Source organism: Ochotona princeps, chromosome 3 (genome assembly GCF_030435755.1).
Source record: "Ochotona princeps isolate mOchPri1 chromosome 3, mOchPri1.hap1, whole genome shotgun sequence".
Lineage (NCBI taxonomy): Eukaryota > Metazoa > Chordata > Mammalia > Lagomorpha > Ochotonidae > Ochotona > Ochotona princeps.
In genome coordinates this window covers 90663744-90682919 of record NC_080834.1, presented here as the reverse complement: position 1 = coordinate 90682919, position 19176 = coordinate 90663744, and the positions used below count along the sequence as shown (strand labels likewise).

The following is a 19176-nucleotide window of genomic DNA, read 5'->3' as shown; positions in this document are numbered from 1 at the left end:
CACAGGAGACACAACATCACTGACAACTGGGAGTCTTCCTCAAAACACTGGAAGCAAACAAAGCTTACCAGCAACTTCTACAATGGCCTCCACCAAGGAAACAACTGCAATTTTGGAAAATGCTCAGACTCAGAGTCCAGAGACCAGCAGACAGTCTCTAATAAGTACCCACATGGACATAGGCACATCAGGGCCTCCATCCTCATCAAGTCGATACTCCCAAACAGAGATACCCTTTGAGGCATCATCCTCTCCAGCTGGAACATCTCCATCATCTACATTCAACAAGATACGCCCGACAGCATCAGAGATGATCACAATGTCAACTTCTTCAGCCTCCACTCTGGAAACCACAGGAGACACAACATCACATACCACTGGGAGTCTACTTCCAACAAGTGTAACGACAACTAAAGAAAGCTCAACAGCAGCTTCTATAGGGACCTCCACCAAGGAAACATCAGCAACTTCACAAAACCCTCAGACTCACAGTACTGAGACCAGCAGACAATCTCCAACAAGTACCCACATGGATGTGAGCACTTCAGGCCCTTCATCTTCCTCAAGTGGACACAACTTGACAGAGACACACTCTGAGGCAACATCCTCTCCAGCTGCCACATCTCCATCATCTTTGACATTCAGTAAGGCAAACCAAATAGCATCAGAGTTGATCACAATGTCAACTTCTTCAGCCTCAACTCTCACAACCACCACAGACACAACATCACTGAGAACTGGGAGTCTTTATCCAACAAGTGTAACGACAACTAAAGAAAGCTCAACAGCAACTTCTATAGGGACCTCCACCAAGGAAACATCAGCAACTTCACAAAACCCGCAGATTCACAGTACTGAGACCAGCAGGCAATCTCCAACAAGCACCCACATGGATGTGAGCACTTCAGGCCCTTCATCTTCCTCAAGTGGACACAACTTGACAGAGACACACTCTGAGGCAACATCCTCTCCAGCTGGAACATCTCCATCATCTACATTCAACAAGATCCTCCCGACAGCATCAGAGTTGGTCACAATGTCAACTTCTTCAGCCTCCACTCTCACAACCACAGGAGACACAACATCACATACCACTGGGAGTCTTCTTCCAGCAAGTGTAACGACAACTAAAGAAAGCTCAACAGCAACTTCTATAGGGACCTCCACCAAGGAAACATCAGCAACTTCACAAAACCCGCAGACTCACAGTACTGAGACCAGCAGGCAATCTCCAACAAGCACCCACATGGATGTGAGCACTTCAGGCCCTTCATCTTCCTCAAGTGGACACAACTTGACAGAGACACACTCTGAGGCAACATCCTCTCCAGCTGCAACATCTCCATCATTTACATTCAACAAGATCCTCCCGACAGCATCAGAGTTGGTCACAATGTCAACTTCTTCAGCCTTAACTCTCACAACCACAGGAGACACAACATCACATACCACTGGGAGTCTTCTTCCAGCAAGTGTAACGACAACTAAAGAAAGCTCAACAGCAACTTCTATAGGGACCTCCACCAAGGAAACATCAGCAACTTCACAAAACCCTCAGACTCACAGTACTGAGACCAGCAGACAATCTCCAACAAGTACCCACATGGATGTGAGCACTTCAGGCCCTTCATCTTCCTCAAGTGGACACACCTGGACAGAGACACACTCTGAGGCAACATCCTCTCCATCTGCAACATCTACATTCAACAAGATCCTCCCAATAATACCAGAGTTGGTCACAATGTCAACTTCTTCAGCCTCCACTCTGGAAACCACAACAGACACAACATTACTGACAACCTGGAGACTTCCTCAAAACACTGAAAGAAAACAAAACTTAGTATCAACTTCTACAATGGCCTCCACCCAGGAAGCAACTGCAACTTTGGAAAATGCTCAGACTCAGAGTATGGTGACCAGCAGACAGTCTCCAATAAGTACCCACATGGACATAGGCACATCAAGCCCTCCATCCTCATCAAGTCGATACTTCCACACAGAAATACCCTTTGAGGCATCATCCACTCCAGCTGGAACATCTCCATCATCTACATTCAACAAGATACACCCGACAGCATCAGAGATGATCACAATGTCAACTTCTTCAGCCTCCACTCTGGAAACCACAGGAGACACAACATCACATACCACTGGGAGTCTTCTTCCAACAAGTGTAACGACAACTAAAGAAAGCTCAACAGCAACTTCTATAGGGACCTCCACCAAGGAAACATCAGCAACTTCACAAAACCCTCAGACTAACAGTACTGAGACCAGCAGACAAGCTCCAACAAGTACCCACATGGATGTGAGCACATCAAGGATTCCATCTTCCTCAAGTGGACACACCTGGACAGAGACACACTCTGAGGCAACATCCTCTCCAGCTGGAACATCTCCATCATCTACATTCAACAAGATCCTCCCGATAGCATCAGAGTTGGTCACCATGTCAACTTCTTCAGCTTCAACTCTCACAACCACAACAGACACAACATCACTGACAACTGGGAGTCTTCCTCAAAACACTGGAAGCAAACAAAGCTTACCAGCAACTTCTATAGGGGCCTCCACCAAGGAAACATCAGCAACTTCACAAAACCCGCAGACTCACAGTACTGAGACTAGCAGACAATCTCCAACAAGTACCCACATGGATGTGAGCACTTCAGGCCCTTCATCTTCCTCAAGTGGACACAACTTGACAGAGACACACTCTGAGGCAACATCCTCTCCAGCTGCAACATCTCCATCATCCACATTCAACAAGATCCTCCCGACAGCATCAGAGTTGGTCACAATGTCAACTTCTTTAGCCTCAACTCTCACAACCACAGGAGACACAACATCACTGACAACTGGGAGTCTTCCTCAAAACACTGGAAGTAAACAAAACTTACCAGCAACTTCTACAATGGCCTCCACCAAGGAAACAACTGCAATTTTGGAAAATGCTCAGACTCAGAGTCCAGAGACCAGCAGACAGTCTCTAATAAGTACCCACATGGACATAGGCACATCAGGGCCTCCATCCTCATCAAGTGGATACACCCAAACAGAGATACCCTTTGAGGCAACATCCTCTCCAGCTGGGACATCTCCATCATCTTTGACATTCAGTAAGGCAAACCAAATAGCATCACAGTTGGTCACAATGTCAACTTCTTCAGCCTCCACTCTGGAAACCACAACAGACACAACATTACTGACAACCTGGAGACTTCCTCAAAACACTGAAAGAAAACAAAACTTAGTATCAACTTCTACAATGGCCTCCACCCAGGAAGCAACTGCAACTTTGGAAAATGCTCAGACTCAGAGTACAGAGACCAGCAGACAGTCTCTAATAAGTACCCACATGGACATAGGCACATCAAGCCCTCCATCCTCATCAAGTCGATACTCCCAAACAGAGATACCCTTTGAGGCATCATCCACTCCAGCTGGAACATCTCCATCATCTACATTCAACAAGATACGCCCGACAGCATCAGAGATGATCACAATGTCAACTTCTTCAGCCTCCACTCTGGAAACCACAGGAGACACAACATCACATACCACTGGGAGTCTTCTTCCAACAAGTGTAACGACAACTAAAGAAAGCTCAACAGCAACTTCTATAGGGACCTCCATCCAGGAAACATCAGCAACTTCACAAAACCCGCAGACTCACAGTACTGAGACCAGCAGACAATCTCCAACAAGTACCCACATGGATGTGAGCACTTCAGGCCCTTCATCTTCCTCAAGTGGACACACCTGGACAGAGACACACTCTGAGGCAACATCCTCTCCAGCTGGAACATCTACATTCAACAAGATCCTCTCAACAATACCAGAGTTGGTCACAATGTCAACTTCTTCAGCCTCCACTCTGGAAACCACAACAGACACAACATTACTGACAACCTGGAGACTTCCTCAAAACACTGAAAGAAAACAAAACTTAGTATCAACTTCTACAATGGCCTCCACCCAGGAAGCAACTGCAACTTTGGAAAATGCTCAGACTCAGAGTATGGTGACCAGCAGACAGTCTCCAATAAGTACCCACATGGACATAGGCACATCAAGCCCTCCATCCTCATCAAGTCGATACTTCCACACAGAAATACCCTTTGAGGCATCATCCACTCCAGCTGGAACATCTCCATCATCTACATTCAACAAGATACACCCGACAGCATCAGAGATGATCACAATGTCAACTTCTTCAGCCTCCACTCTGGAAACCACAGGAGACACAACATCACATACCACTGGGAGTCTTCTTCCAACAAGTGTAACGACAACTAAAGAAAGCTCAACAGCAACTTCTATAGGGACCTCCACCAAGGAAACATCAGCAACTTCACAAAACCCTCAGACTAACAGTACTGAGACCAGCAGACAAGCTCCAACAAGTACCCACATGGATGTGAGCACATCAAGGATTCCATCTTCCTCAAGTGGACACACCTGGACAGAGACACACTCTGAGGCAACATCCTCTCCAGCTGGAACATCTCCATCATCTACATTCAACAAGATCCTCCCGATAGCATCAGAGTTGGTCACCATGTCAACTTCTTCAGCTTCAACTCTCACAACCACAACAGACACAACATCACTGACAACTGGGAGTCTTCCTCAAAACACTGGAAGCAAACAAAGCTTACCAGCAACTTCTATAGGGGCCTCCACCAAGGAAACATCAGCAACTTCACAAAACCCGCAGACTCACAGTACTGAGACTAGCAGACAATCTCCAACAAGTACCCACATGGATGTGAGCACTTCAGGCCCTTCATCTTCCTCAAGTGGACACAACTTGACAGAGACACACTCTGAGGCAACATCCTCTCCAGCTGCAACATCTCCATCATCCACATTCAACAAGATCCTCCCGACAGCATCAGAGTTGGTCACAATGTCAACTTCTTTAGCCTCAACTCTCACAACCACAGGAGACACAACATCACTGACAACTGGGAGTCTTCCTCAAAACACTGGAAGTAAACAAAACTTACCAGCAACTTCTACAATGGCCTCCACCAAGGAAACAACTGCAATTTTGGAAAATGCTCAGACTCAGAGTCCAGAGACCAGCAGACAGTCTCTAATAAGTACCCACATGGACATAGGCACATCAGGGCCTCCATCCTCATCAAGTGGATACACCCAAACAGAGATACCCTTTGAGGCAACATCCTCTCCAGCTGGGACATCTCCATCATCTTTGACATTCAGTAAGGCAAACCAAATAGCATCACAGTTGGTCACAATGTCAACTTCTTCAGCCTCCACTCTGGAAACCACAACAGACACAACATTACTGACAACCTGGAGACTTCCTCAAAACACTGAAAGAAAACAAAACTTAGTATCAACTTCTACAATGGCCTCCACCCAGGAAGCAACTGCAACTTTGGAAAATGCTCAGACTCAGAGTACAGAGACCAGCAGACAGTCTCTAATAAGTACCCACATGGACATAGGCACATCAAGCCCTCCATCCTCATCAAGTCGATACTCCCAAACAGAGATACCCTTTGAGGCATCATCCACTCCAGCTGGAACATCTCCATCATCTACATTCAACAAGATACGCCCGACAGCATCAGAGATGATCACAATGTCAACTTCTTCAGCCTCCACTCTGGAAACCACAGGAGACACAACATCACATACCACTGGGAGTCTTCTTCCAACAAGTGTAACGACAACTAAAGAAAGCTCAACAGCAACTTCTATAGGGACCTCCATCCAGGAAACATCAGCAACTTCACAAAACCCGCAGACTCACAGTACTGAGACCAGCAGACAATCTCCAACAAGTACCCACATGGATGTGAGCACTTCAGGCCCTTCATCTTCCTCAAGTGGACACACCTGGACAGAGACACACTCTGAGGCAACATCCTCTCCAGCTGCAACATCTACATTCAACAAGATCCTCTCAACAATACCAGAGTTGGTCACAATGTCAAGTTCTTCAGCCTCCACTCTGGAAACCACAACAGACACAACATTACTGACAACCTGGAGACTTCCTCAAAACACTGAAAGAAAACAAAACTTAGTATCAACTTCTACAATGGCCTCCACCCAGGAAGCAACTGCAACTTTGGAAAATGCTCAGACTCAGAGTATGGTGACCAGCAGACAGTCTCCAATAAGTACCCACATGGACATAGGCACATCAAGCCCTCCATCCTCATCAAGTCGATACTTCCACACAGAAATACCCTTTGAGGCATCATCCACTCCAGCTGGAACATCTCCATCATCTACATTCAACAAGATACACCCGACAGCATCAGAGATGATCACAATGTCAACTTCTTCAGCCTCCACTCTGGAAACCACAGGAGACACAACATCACATACCACTGGGAGTCTTCTTCCAACAAGTGTAACGACAACTAAAGAAAGCTCAACAGCAACTTCTATAGGGACCTCCACCAAGGAAACATCAGCAACTTCACAAAACCCTCAGACTAACAGTACTGAGACCAGCAGACAAGCTCCAACAAGTACCCACATGGATGTGAGCACATCAAGGATTCCATCTTCCTCAAGTGGACACACCTGGACAGAGACACACTCTGAGGCAACATCCTCTCCAGCTGGAACATCTCCATCATCTACATTCAACAAGATCCTCCCGACAGCATCAGAGTTGGTCACCATGTCAACTTCTTCAGCTTCAACTCTCACAACCACAACAGACACAACATCACTGACAACTGGGAGTCTTCCTCAAAACACTGGAAGCAAACAAAGCTTACCAGCAACTTCTATAGGGGCCTCCACCAAGGAAACATCAGCAACTTCACAAAACCCGCAGACTCACAGTACTGAGACTAGCAGACAATCTCCAACAAGTACCCACATGGATGTGAGCACTTCAGGCCCTTCATCTTCCTCAAGTGGACACAACTTGACAGAGACACACTCTGAGGCAACATCCTCTCCAGCTGCAACATCTCCATCATCCACATTCAACAAGATCCTCCCGACAGCATCAGAGTTGGTCACAATGTCAACTTCTTTAGCCTCAACTCTCACAACCACAGGAGACACAACATCACTGACAACTGGGAGTCTTCCTCAAAACACTGGAAGTAAACAAAACTTACCAGCAACTTCTACAATGGCCTCCACCAAGGAAACAACTGCAATTTTGGAAAATGCTCAGACTCAGAGTCCAGAGACCAGCAGACAGTCTCTAATAAGTACCCACATGGACATAGGCACATCAGGGCCTCCATCCTCATCAAGTGGATACACCCAAACAGAGATACCCTTTGAGGCAACATCCTCTCCAGCTGGGACATCTCCATCATCTTTGACATTCAGTAAGGCAAACCAAATAGCATCACAGTTGGTCACAATGTCAACTTCTTCAGCCTCCACTCTGGAAACCACAACAGACACAACATTACTGACAACCTGGAGACTTCCTCAAAACACTGAAAGAAAACAAAACTTAGTATCAACTTCTACAATGGCCTCCACCCAGGAAGCAACTGCAACTTTGGAAAATGCTCAGACTCAGAGTACAGAGACCAGCAGACAGTCTCTAATAAGTACCCACATGGACATAGGCACATCAAGCCCTCCATCCTCATCAAGTCGATACTCCCAAACAGAGATACCCTTTGAGGCATCATCCACTCCAGCTGGAACATCTCCATCATCTACATTCAACAAGATACGCCCAACAGCATCAGAGATGATCACAATGTCAACTTCTTCAGCCTCCACTCTGGAAACCACAGGAGACACAACATCACATACCACTGGGAGTCTTCTTCCAACAAGTGTAACGACAACTAAAGAAAGCTCAACAGCAACTTCTATAGGGACCTCCATCCAGGAAACATCAGCAACTTCACAAAACCCGCAGACTCACAGTACTGAGACCAGCAGACAATCTCCAACAAGTACCCACATGGATGTGAGCACTTCAGGCCCTTCATCTTCCTCAAGTGGACACACCTGGACAGAGACACACTCTGAGGCAACATCCTCTCCAGCTGGAACATCTACATTCAACAAGATCCTCTCAACAATACCAGAGTTGGTCACAATGTCAAGTTCTTCAGCCTCCACTCTGGAAACCACAACAGACACAACATTACTGACAACTGGGAGTCTTCCTCAAAACACTGAAAGAAAACAAAGCTTACCAGCAACTTCTACAATGGCCTCCACCCAGGAAGCAACTGCAACTTTGGAAAATGCTCAGACTCAGAGTATGGTGACCAGCAGACAGTCTCCAATAAGTACCCACATGGACATAGGCACATCAAGCCCTCCATCCTCATCAAGTCGATACTTCCACACAGAAATACCCTTTGAGGCATCATCCACTCCAGCTGGAACATCTCCATCATCTACATTCAACAAGATACGCCCGACAGCATCAGAGATGATCACAATGTCAACTTCTTCAGCCTCCACTCTGAAAACCACAGGAGACACAACATCACATACCACTGGGAGTCTTCTTCCAACAAGTGTAACGACAACTAAAGAAAGCTCAACAGCAACTTCTATAGGGACCTCCACCAAGGAAACATCAGCAACTTCACAAAACCCTCAGACTCACAGTACTGAGGCCAGCAGACAATCTCCATCAGGTACCCACATGGATGTGAGCACATCAGGCCCTCCATCTTCCTCAAGTGGACACAACTTGACAGAGACACACTCTGAGGCAACATCCTCTCCAGCTGGAACATCTCCATCATCTACATTCAACAAGATCCTCCCGACAGCATCAGAGTTGGTCACCATGTCAACTTCTTCAGCTTCAACTCTCACAACCACAACAGACACAACATCACTGACAACTGGGAGTCTTCCTCAAAACACTGAAAGAAAAGAAAACTTACCAGCAACTTCTACAATGGCCTCCACCCAGGAAGCAACTGCAACTTTGGAAAATGCTCAGACTCAGAGTATGGTGACCAGCAGACAGTCTCTAATAAGTACCCACATGGACATAGGCACATCAGGGCCTCCATCCTCATCAAGTCGATACTCCCAAACAGAGATACCCTTTGAGGCAACATCCTCTCCAGCTGGAACATCTCCATCATCTACATTCAACAAGATACGCCCAACAGCATCAGAGATGATCACAATGTCAACTTCTTCAGCCTCCACTCTGGAAACCACAGGAGACACAACATCACATACCACTGGGAGTCTTCTTCCAACAAGTGTAACGACAACTAAAGAAAGCTCAACAGCAGCTTCTATAGGGACCTCCACCAAGGAAACATCAGCAACTTCACAAAACCCTCAGACTCACAGTACTGAGACCAGCAGACAAGCTCCAACAAGTACCCACATGGATGTGAGCACTTCAGGCCCTTCATCTTCCTCAAGTGGACACAACTTGACAGAGACACACTCTGAGGCAACATCATCTCCGACATTCAGTAAGGCAAACCAAATAACATCTGATTTAGTCACAATGTCAACTTCTTCAGCCTCAACCAAGGAAACCACAACAGACACAGCATCACATACCACTGGGAGTCTTCTTCCAACAAGTGTAACGACAACTAAAGAAAGCTCAACAGCAACTTCTATAGGGACCTCCATTCAGGAAACGACAGCCACTTCAGCAAACGCTGAGTCTCAGATTACAGGGAGCAGCAGACAGTTTCCAACACGTCTGTACATGGATATGAGCACATCAGGCCCTCCATCTTCCTCAAGTGGGTACTCTAGAGCAGAGACACACTCTGAGGCAACATCCTCTCCAGCTGAAACATCTGCATCATCTACATTCAACAAGATCCTCCCTTCGGCATCAGAGATGATCATACTGTCAACTTCTTCAGCCTCAACTCTCACAACCACAACATCACATACCACTGGGAGTCTTCTTCCAACAAGTGCAATGACAACAAAAGAAAGCTCAACGGCAACTTCTATAGGGACCTCCCCTCAGGAAACATCAGCAACCTCGGAAAACCCTGAGACTCAGAGTAAGGAGACTAGCAGTCAATCTCCTACCACTCTCCCCATTGATATTACCACATCATTCCCTCCACCTTCCCCAAGTAGTCACACTTATATGGAGACAGTCTCTCACACAACATCCGGTATCAGAGAATCAGCCACATCTCTTTCCACACTTAGCAATGTAACATATGATGTGTACTTAAGGACTACCTCCTCACATTCCACTCGGGCAACCACAAGAGACATGTCATCATTTACATCTGGGAATGTTCCAGTAGACTCATTAGCATTCTCCACTACAGCTGATAGGAAACAAAACTCAGTAGTGTACTCTACTGCAACATCCACTCAGGATACGTCATGGGGCTCTTCCTGGACCCTGCCTGTGCCAGGTGAGTCAACTGTCTCTTTCCCTTCCAGCATCAGGAACATCCACCAAACAGTATTAGGAATGATCACCAGGCCAACCTTTACAGATCATACTCCACAAAACACAGTAGATGCCTTACTCAATGTATCTACAAGCCTTATGCCCGGGACAATAGTACTATCATTGCCAACTACATCAGCAGGACCAACAACAGCAACTTCTAGCACTCTTGTGTGGGAGACATCAGCGTTTTCTCAGAATCCCCGGTCTTTGAATGTGGAGGTTACCAAAGCATTGCACACCAATGCTCCCGCTCAGTTGGCCACATCAACCCCTGCGGCATTTCCAAGTGGGCACACTTTGACACCGATCATTTCTCAGCAAACAGCTCTTTCAAGTGAAAGAACCACTGTACCTCCTTCTACTGTCAGAAACACATCCCCAACAACAACAAAGATGCTCAAAATGCCAACCTCCACTGATTCCACTGTGGCAAATATAGGGAACACAGCACCACCTGTGACTGCAAGTATGCCTGAACTCATTTCTAAAGTGTCACCACCACCCCTTTCAATTACTTCCTCAACTTTCAAAATATCAACAGGTTTTCCCACCAACAAGAGTAAAACCTCAGAAACCCCAGGACAGTCTCATGACAGCAGCCTGGTCTCTACAAGTATGTCTCAGAAAGCATTCATTCCAGAGAAAATGACAATGTTGACTACCCCAGTCTCTACTGATAGCAACACAACTCCATTTCCAAAAGAACTGTTGTCCTTGCCAACAGGAGTTACACGTTTCCTTGGCACAGTAAGTACAACTCCTTCAACAACTGGTACTACAGTTTGGGTCACACCTGAGGTCTCAACAACAGGGGAACTAAAAGAGTCAAACACACAGCCAGATGTGAGCACATCTACTCAAAAAACCACGGTAGCACTTTCCCAGATACCATGGCCACAAACTTCAGGGACTGCTGGTGAGAATGAGGTCAGGAGTCCAAGCTCTGATTTCACATGGGACGTGGAAATGGTGACATCCCCATCTCCTTCATTTACAACAGACAGACATACATCGCAAGAAACCATTACAGCATGGTCAAAAACTGAGTTAACATCATGGCCTACCAGTGCATCTCCACAGGAATATCTACCGAACTCCCAGATAGATCACACTCAAGCCAAACAGTCCACAGGAGAATTCCAAATGATGACTTCAGTATTTCCCATGACTGAAAAAGTCCATGTTGTAGCAATTACAGCTTCTTCATCCCTGCCAAACAGACATTCACCTGCAGAAAGCACTTCTCCAGAAGCATACACCACAGATGAAGTGACAACCTACAATCCAGTATCCTCCAAGGACAGTCACACAACCACAGAAGCAAGGGTATCATCAACCAGCCCTCACACCACCTTGGGGACCTCAGGAGGTACATCACCATTTAGAACAAGCATCAGTCCCCAGACCATGTCTGTAATCTCCACAACAGGGGGCCTTAAAGAACAGGTAACACTGCCTTCTACATACACATCCCCTGACTCAGCCCCAGCCATTTCCCAAACCCACCAGTCCCAAAGCACTGATACCACCAGAAAAGTGGACACCAACACTCTCACCTCCTCAGACATTACCTCAGCAGGCACAGTTGCCACATCCTCCCCAGTGGCAGGAAGCACAGCACCAGGAAATGCTGTTGTGGAAGCATCCACTTCAGGTAAGATCACCAGCTTCTCAACAACTCTCTCCAGTGACAGCAACACCACTCAGCTGCTGTCGAATGCAGTCAGTCATGGCATGGCCTCTGGGATCACAGGAATGAGCTCTGTTGCAGGATCCAGCACCTCTCTTCCCGCCATCTCTCATGGCTTGACCAACTGGACAACCTCTTCCAACACCTCTCCTCAAGGAAATCCAACTGGTTCCCAGATGGCTCACACTCAGAGAACAGGAACCACCAGAGGATCAGAAGTTAGCACCTTGGTATCCCAGGTCACTGATACCTTCTCAACAGTCACAACAACACCTCCCACACCCTCAGCCAGTGGGCACACATCTCCACACACTGAGGCTCACACTGCAGCACCTTCAGGCAGCAGCACAATCTCTATCTCAACTGCAGTCAACTATAGCCATGAGACCCCAACATCATTGCCAACTGGGTCATCAGGGACAACAGCAGGACCATCTGTGGTAGATCCCGCCATCCTGAGTGATGCAGCCTCTAGTTCTCCTCCCTCCATTTTGACCACAAGTGAAGACGCTCAGACAACAGTTCCCAGGTCAACGTTCCATGAGAACACAACCGCAGTGGGCACTCCATCTGTGCATGCCCACCTCTCCTTCACACAAGCCACACAAGTCCCCACCTCCTCAGGGAGCATCCCTGGCACACCCCCCAGTGATCATCCTGCGGCTGTTCCAACAACAGCATCTACTACCACCCCCAGGAAAATATCACACTCCATGAACTCTACACACAGCCCTAGGAATCCTGGCAGCTCCACAGACACTGAAGCAAACAAGTCAAACTCCCACCTAGTAATGAATGCCTCCATTCACATTCCTACCTCTACAGTGTCTCTACCACTTGATGCTGAACTGTGGTCTAGCCCTAGCTCCAGCCAGGTGACACCAGGAGATGTCTCAGTCATGGCTACAAGGAACACGGCCTTTGATGTTTCTACACCCACTATACCAGCAGGCCTAGCAGGACAGTCATCATCACATTTTACCACTCCTGCTGCTGAGAAATTGTTTTTGAACTCCCAGACAGTTCACACTCACGCCACAGAGACCACACAAAAATACCAAAGCATGAATTCAGGCCCCTATGTGACTGGTACAGTAAATGTAGTAACAACTACAGCTTCTTCATCAACGTCAAGTAAATACTCACCCGAAGAAAGTGATTCTGAAGAGGAACCTCCCAAGGACAGTGACAAGCCAGTATCCTCCGAGGACAGTCACACAACCACAGAAGCAAGGGTATCATCAATCAGCCCTCACACCACCTCGGGGACCTCAGGAGGTACGTTACCATTTAGAATAAGCACCAATCCCCAGACCATGTCTGTAATCTCCACAACAGGGGGCCTTAAAGAACAGGTAACACTGCCTTCTACATACACCTCCCCTGACTCAGCCCCAGCCATTTCCCAAACCCACCAGTCCCAAAGCACTGATACCACCAGAAAAGTGGACACCAACACTCTCACCTCCTCAGACATCACCTCAGCAGGCACAGTTGCCACATCCTCCCCAGTGGCAGGAAGCACAGCACCAGGAAATGCTGTTGTGGAAGCATCCACTTCAGGTAAGATCACCAGCTTCTCAACAACTCTCTCCAGTGACAGCAACACCACTCAGCTGCTGTCGAATGCAGTCAGTCATGGCATGGCCTCTGGGATCACAGGTATGAGCTCTGTTGCAGGATCCAGCACCTCTCTTCCCACCATCTCTCATGGCTTGACCAACTGGACAACCTCTTCCAACACCTCTCCTCAAGGAAATCCAACTGGTTCCCAGATGGCTCACACTCAGAGAACAGGAACCACCGGAGGATCAGAAGTTAGCACCTTGGTATCCCAGGTCACTGATACCTTCTCAACAGTCACAACAACACCTCCCACACCCTCAGCCAGTGGGCACACATCTCCACACACTGAGGCTCACACTGCAGCACCTTCAGGCAGCAGCACAATCTCTATCTCAACCGCAGTCAACTATAGCCATGAGACCCCAACATCATTGCCAACTGGGTCATCAGGGACAACAGCAGGACCATCTGTGGTAGATCCCGCCATCCTGAGTGATGCAGCCTCTAGTTCTCCTCCCTCCATTTTGACCACAAGTGAAGACGCTCAGACAACAGTTCCCAGGTCAACGTTCCATGAGAACACAACCGCAGTGGGCACTCCATCTGTGCATGCCCACATCTCCTTAACACAAGCCACACAAGTCCCCACCTCCTCAGGGAGCATCCCTGGCACACCCCCCAGTGATCATCCTGCGGCTGTTCCAACAACAGCATCTACTACCACCCCCACAACAAATCCCAAGTAATTGAGTCCTACAAGAATTTTACATTCTACACTGACATTATCACTTCCACCTTCAGTCAAGACCATGCTGGATTCATCCACAGCATCTCACTCTCCTGCTCTCCAGTCTTCCTGAGACTCTCCTTCCTCAAAATCTACTCCCTTTAGCAACTCTGTTACAACTCAGACCATACCTCGTTTTCAATCTTCTCCCAGTAATTTTTGATTGTCCCAATCAGTTCCTGTTCTTCCTGTTACTGTAAACCCCTCCTCTCCATTCCCAGGTCATACCACATCCTTGCCAGCTGACAGCACTTCCTCCTCATCCACAGCTTCTTCAGGCTCCACAACAAATTCCAAAGCACCGGGTTGGTGGGGACTCCAGTGTCTTCTAATGGCCCATTGGCTCAATTCATCCTAGAGGAAGTACTAGATAATGTGGGTAAACCAGCATTTTAGGGGAGGGCCAAGATCAAACCAACCAGTGGAAGAAGTGAGCAGCAGGTGTGGTGGGTCACCATGTCTTTGGCCCTAGTGGAAAACTTCTCATGTGAGCAGTGGTTTGGGTATGACAGAAGTCAGGCCAAGAAGGCTTCCAGCTGTCTTTCAGCTCCAGTTCTCTGTGAATGCCTTGGACTCTGCTACCCTCTGACTGTAACACTCATTCCTGTCTTCTCTTCCTCCATATCCAGGAATCGTCACAACCTCACTGTGGACAAATGGTGGGAGAAGCAGAACACCGTCACCGTCCCCAGCAACCTCCCTGACTCGTACAACCTCTACACCCACTATACCAGCAGGCCTAGCAGGACAGTCATCATCACATTTTACCACTCCTGCTGCTGAGAAATTGTTTTTGAACTCCCAGACAGTTCACACTCACGCCACAGAGACCACACAAAAATACCAAAGCATGAATTCAGGCCCCTATGTGACTGGTACAGTAAATGTAGTAACAACTACAGCTTCTTCATCAACGTCAAGTAAATACTCACCCGAAGAAAGTGATTCTGAAGAGGAACCTCCCAAGGACAGTGACAAGCCAGTATCCTCCGAGGACAGTCACACAACCACAGAAGCAAGGGTATCATCAATCAGCCCTCACACCACCTCGGGGACCTCAGGAGGTACGTTACCATTTAGAATAAGCACCAATCCCCAGACCATGTCTGTAATCTCCACAACAGGGGGCCTTAAAGAACAGGTAACACTGCCTTCTACATACACCTCCCCTGACTCAGCCCCAGCCATTTCCCAAACCCACCAGTCCCAAAGCACTGATACCACCAGAAAAGTGGACACCAACACTCTCACCTCCTCAGACATCACCTCAGCAGGCACAGTTGCCACATCCTCCCCAGTGGCAGGAAGCACAGCACCAGGAAATGCTGTTGTGGAAGCATCCACTTCAGGTAAGATCACCAGCTTCTCAACAACTCCCTCCAGTGACAGCAACACCACTCCATCAACTACTCAGCTGCTGTCGAATGCAGTCAGTCATGGCATGGCCTCTGGGATCACAGGAATGAGCTCTGTTGCAGGATCCAGCACCTCTCTTCCCGCCATCTCTCATGGCTTGACCAACTGGACAACCTCTTCCAACACCTCTCCTCAAGGAAATCCAACTGGTTCCCAGATGGCTCACACTCAGAGAACAGGAACCACCGGAGGATCAGAAGTTAGCACCTTGGTATCCCAGGTCACTGATACCTTCTCAACAGTCACAACAACACCTCCCACACCCTCAGCCAGTGGGCACACATCTCCACACACTGAGGCTCACACTGCAGCACCTTCAGGCAGCAGCACAATCTCTATCTCAACCGCAGTCAACTATAGCCATGAGACCCCAACATCAATGCCAACTGGGTCATCAGGGACAACAGCAGGACCATCTGTGGTAGATCCCGCCATCCTGAGTGATGCAGCCTCTAGTTCTCCTCCCTCCATTTTGACCACAAGTGAAGATGCTCAGACAACAGTTCCCAGGTCAATGTTCCATGAGAACACAACCGCAGTGGGCACTCCATCTGTGCATGCCCACCTCTCCTTCACACAAGCCACACAAGTCCCCACCTCCTCAGGGAGCATCCCTGGCACACCCCCCAGTGATCATCCTGCGGCTGTTCCAACAACAGCATCTACTACCACCCCCACAACAAATCCCAAGTAATTGAGTCCTACAAGCATTTTACATTCTACACTGACATTATCACTTCCACCTTCAGTCAAGACCATGCTGGATTCATCCACAGCATCTCACTCTCCTGCTCTCCAGTCTTCCTGAGACTCCCCTTCCTCAAAGTCTACTCCCTTTAGCAACTCTGTTACAACTCAGACCATACCTCGTTTTCAATCTTCTCCCAGTAATTTTTGATTGTCCCAATCAGTTCCTGTTCTTCCTGTTACTGTAAACCCCTCCTCTCCATTCCCAGGTCATACCACATCCTTGCCAGCTGACAGCACTTCCTCCTCATCCACAGCTTCTTCAGGCTCCACAACAAATTCCAAAGCACCGGGTTGGTGGGGACTCCAGTGTCTTCTAATGGCCCATTGGCTCAATTCATCCTAGAGGAAGTACTAGATAATGTGGGTAAACCAGCATCTTAGGGGAGGGCCAAGATCAAACCAACCAGTGGAAGAAGTGAGCAGCGGGTGTGGTGGGTCACCATGTCTTTGGCCCTAGTGGAAAACTTCTCATGTGAGCAGTGGTTTGGGTATGACAGAAGTCAGGCCAAGAAGGCTTCCAGCTGTCTTTCAGCTCCAGTTCTCTGTGAATGCCTTGGACTCTGCTACCCTCTGACTGTAACACTCATTCCTGTCTTCTCTTCCTCCATATCCAGGAATCGTCACAACCTCACTGTGGACAAATGGTGGGAGAAGCAGAACACCGTCACCGTCCCCAGCAACCTCCCTGACTCGTACAACCTCTACACCCACTATACCAGCAGGCCTAGCAGGACAGTCATCATCACATTTTACCACTCCTGCTGCTGAGAAATTGTTTTTGAACTCCCAGACAGTTCACACTCATGCCACAGAGACCACACAAAAATACCAAAGCATGAATTCAGGCCCCTATGTGACTGGTACAGTAAATGTAGTAACAACTACAGCTTCTTCATCAACGTCAAGTAAATACTCACCCGAAGAAAGTGATTCTGAAGAGGAACCTCCCAAGGACAGTGACAAGCCAGTATCCTCCGAGGACAGTCACACAACCACAGAAGCAAGAGTATCATCAATCAGCCCTCACACCACCTCGGGGACCTCAGGAGGTACGTTACCATTTAGAATAAGCACCAATCCCCAGACCATGTCTGTAATCTCCACAACAGGGGGCCTTAAAGAACAGGTAACACTGCCTTCTACATACACCTCCCCTGACTCAGCCCCAGCCATTTCCCAAACCCACCAGTCCCAAAGCACTGATACCACCAGAAAAGTGGACACCAACACTCTCACCTCCTCAGACATCACCTCAGCAGGCACAGTTGCCACATCCTCCCCAGTGGCAGGAAGCACAGCACCAGGAAATGCTGTTGTGGAAGCATCCACTTCAGGTAAGATCACCAGCTTCTCAACAACTCTCTCCAGTGACAGCAACACCACTCAGCTGCTGTCGAATGCAGTCAGTCATGGCATGGCCTCTGGGATCACAGGTATGAGCTCTGTTGCAGGATCCAGCACCTCTCTTCCCGCCATCCCGCCATCTCTCATGGCTTGACCAACTGGACAACCTCTTCCAACACCTCTCCTCAAGGAAATCCAACTGGTTCCCAGATGGCTCACACTCAGAGAACAGGAACCACCAGAGGATCAGAAGTTAGCACCTTGGTATCCCAGGTCACTGATACCTTCTCAACAGTCACAACAACACCTCCCACACCCTCAGCCAGTGGGCACACATCTCCACACACTGAGGCTCACACTGCAGCACCTTCAGGCAGCAGCACAATCTCTATCTCAACCGCAGTCAACTATAGCCATGAGACCCCAACATCATTGCCAACTGGGTCATCAGGGACAACAGCAGGACCATCTGTGGTAGATCCCGCCATCCTGAGTGATGCAGCCTCTAGTTCTCCTCCCTCCATTTTGACCACAAGTGAAGATGCTCAGACAACAGTTCCCAGGTCAATGTTCCATGAGAACACAACCGCAGTGGGCACTCCATCTGTGCATGCCCACCTCTCCTTCACACAAGCCACACAAGTCCCCACCTCCTCAGGGAGCATCCCTGGCACACCCCCCAGTGATCATCCTGCGGCTGTTCCAACAACAGCATCTACTACCACCCCCACAACAAATCCCAAGTAATTGAGTCCTACAAGCATTTTACATTCTACACTGACATTATCACTTCCACCTTCAGTCAAGACCATGCTGGATTCATCCACAGCATCTCACTCTCCTGCTCTCCAGTCTTCCTGAGACTCCCCTTCCTCAAAGTCTACTCCCTTTAGCAACTCTGTTACAACTCAGACCATACCTCGTTTTCAATCTTCTCCCAGTAATTTTTGATTGTCCCAATCAGTTCCTGTTCTTCCTGTTACTGTAAACCCCTCCTCTCCATTCCCAGGTCATACCACATCCTTGCCAGCTGACAGCACTTCCTCCTCATCCACAGCTTCTTCAGGCTCCACAACAAATTCCAAAGCACCGGGTTGGTGGGGACTCCAGTGTCTTCTAATGGCCCATTGGCTCAATTCATCCTAGAGGAAGTACTAGATAATGTGGGTAAACCAGCATCTTAGGGGAGGGCCAAGATCAAACCAACCAGTGGAAGAAGTG

The 19176-nt window shown here is 48.1% G+C and overlaps 1 protein-coding gene and 1 pseudogene across 1 annotated transcript; both read left to right on the top strand.

Moving 5' to 3' along the window:
- The first annotated feature begins 319 nt into the window (after window positions 1-319).
- LOC131479864 (mucin-4-like) lies at window positions 320-17379 on the top strand. Its single transcript, XM_058661344.1, has 12 exons — window positions 320-1383; window positions 2647-2790; window positions 3444-3586; window positions 4785-4902; window positions 5556-5698; window positions 6897-7014; window positions 9075-9217; window positions 9651-9831; window positions 11935-12124; window positions 13511-13723; window positions 15570-15586; window positions 17226-17379. The coding sequence occupies exons 1-12, from the start codon at window positions 320-322 to the stop codon at window positions 17377-17379; spliced, it is 2628 nt and encodes an 875-aa protein (XP_058517327.1).
- A 278-nt stretch (window positions 17380-17657) lies between these two features.
- On the top strand, window positions 17658-18989 carry LOC131479863 (mucin-4-like; annotated as a pseudogene).
- The last annotated feature ends 187 nt before the right edge of the window (window positions 18990-19176 follow it).

Bases quoted from the DNA above. Each gene is read 5' to 3' on its own strand.
- LOC131479864 (XM_058661344.1), top strand. From the start codon at position 320: ATGTCAACTTCTTCAGCCTCCACTCTGGAAACCACAGGAGACACAACA. The intron at 7,015-9,074 runs GTTGGTCACAAT...CATCCTCTCCAG, and splicing joins ATCCTCCCGACAGCATCAGA to CTGGAACATCTCCATCATCT. The intron at 9,218-9,650 runs GTAACGACAACT...CTCAGATTACAG, and splicing joins GGAGTCTTCTTCCAACAAGT to GGAGCAGCAGACAGTTTCCA.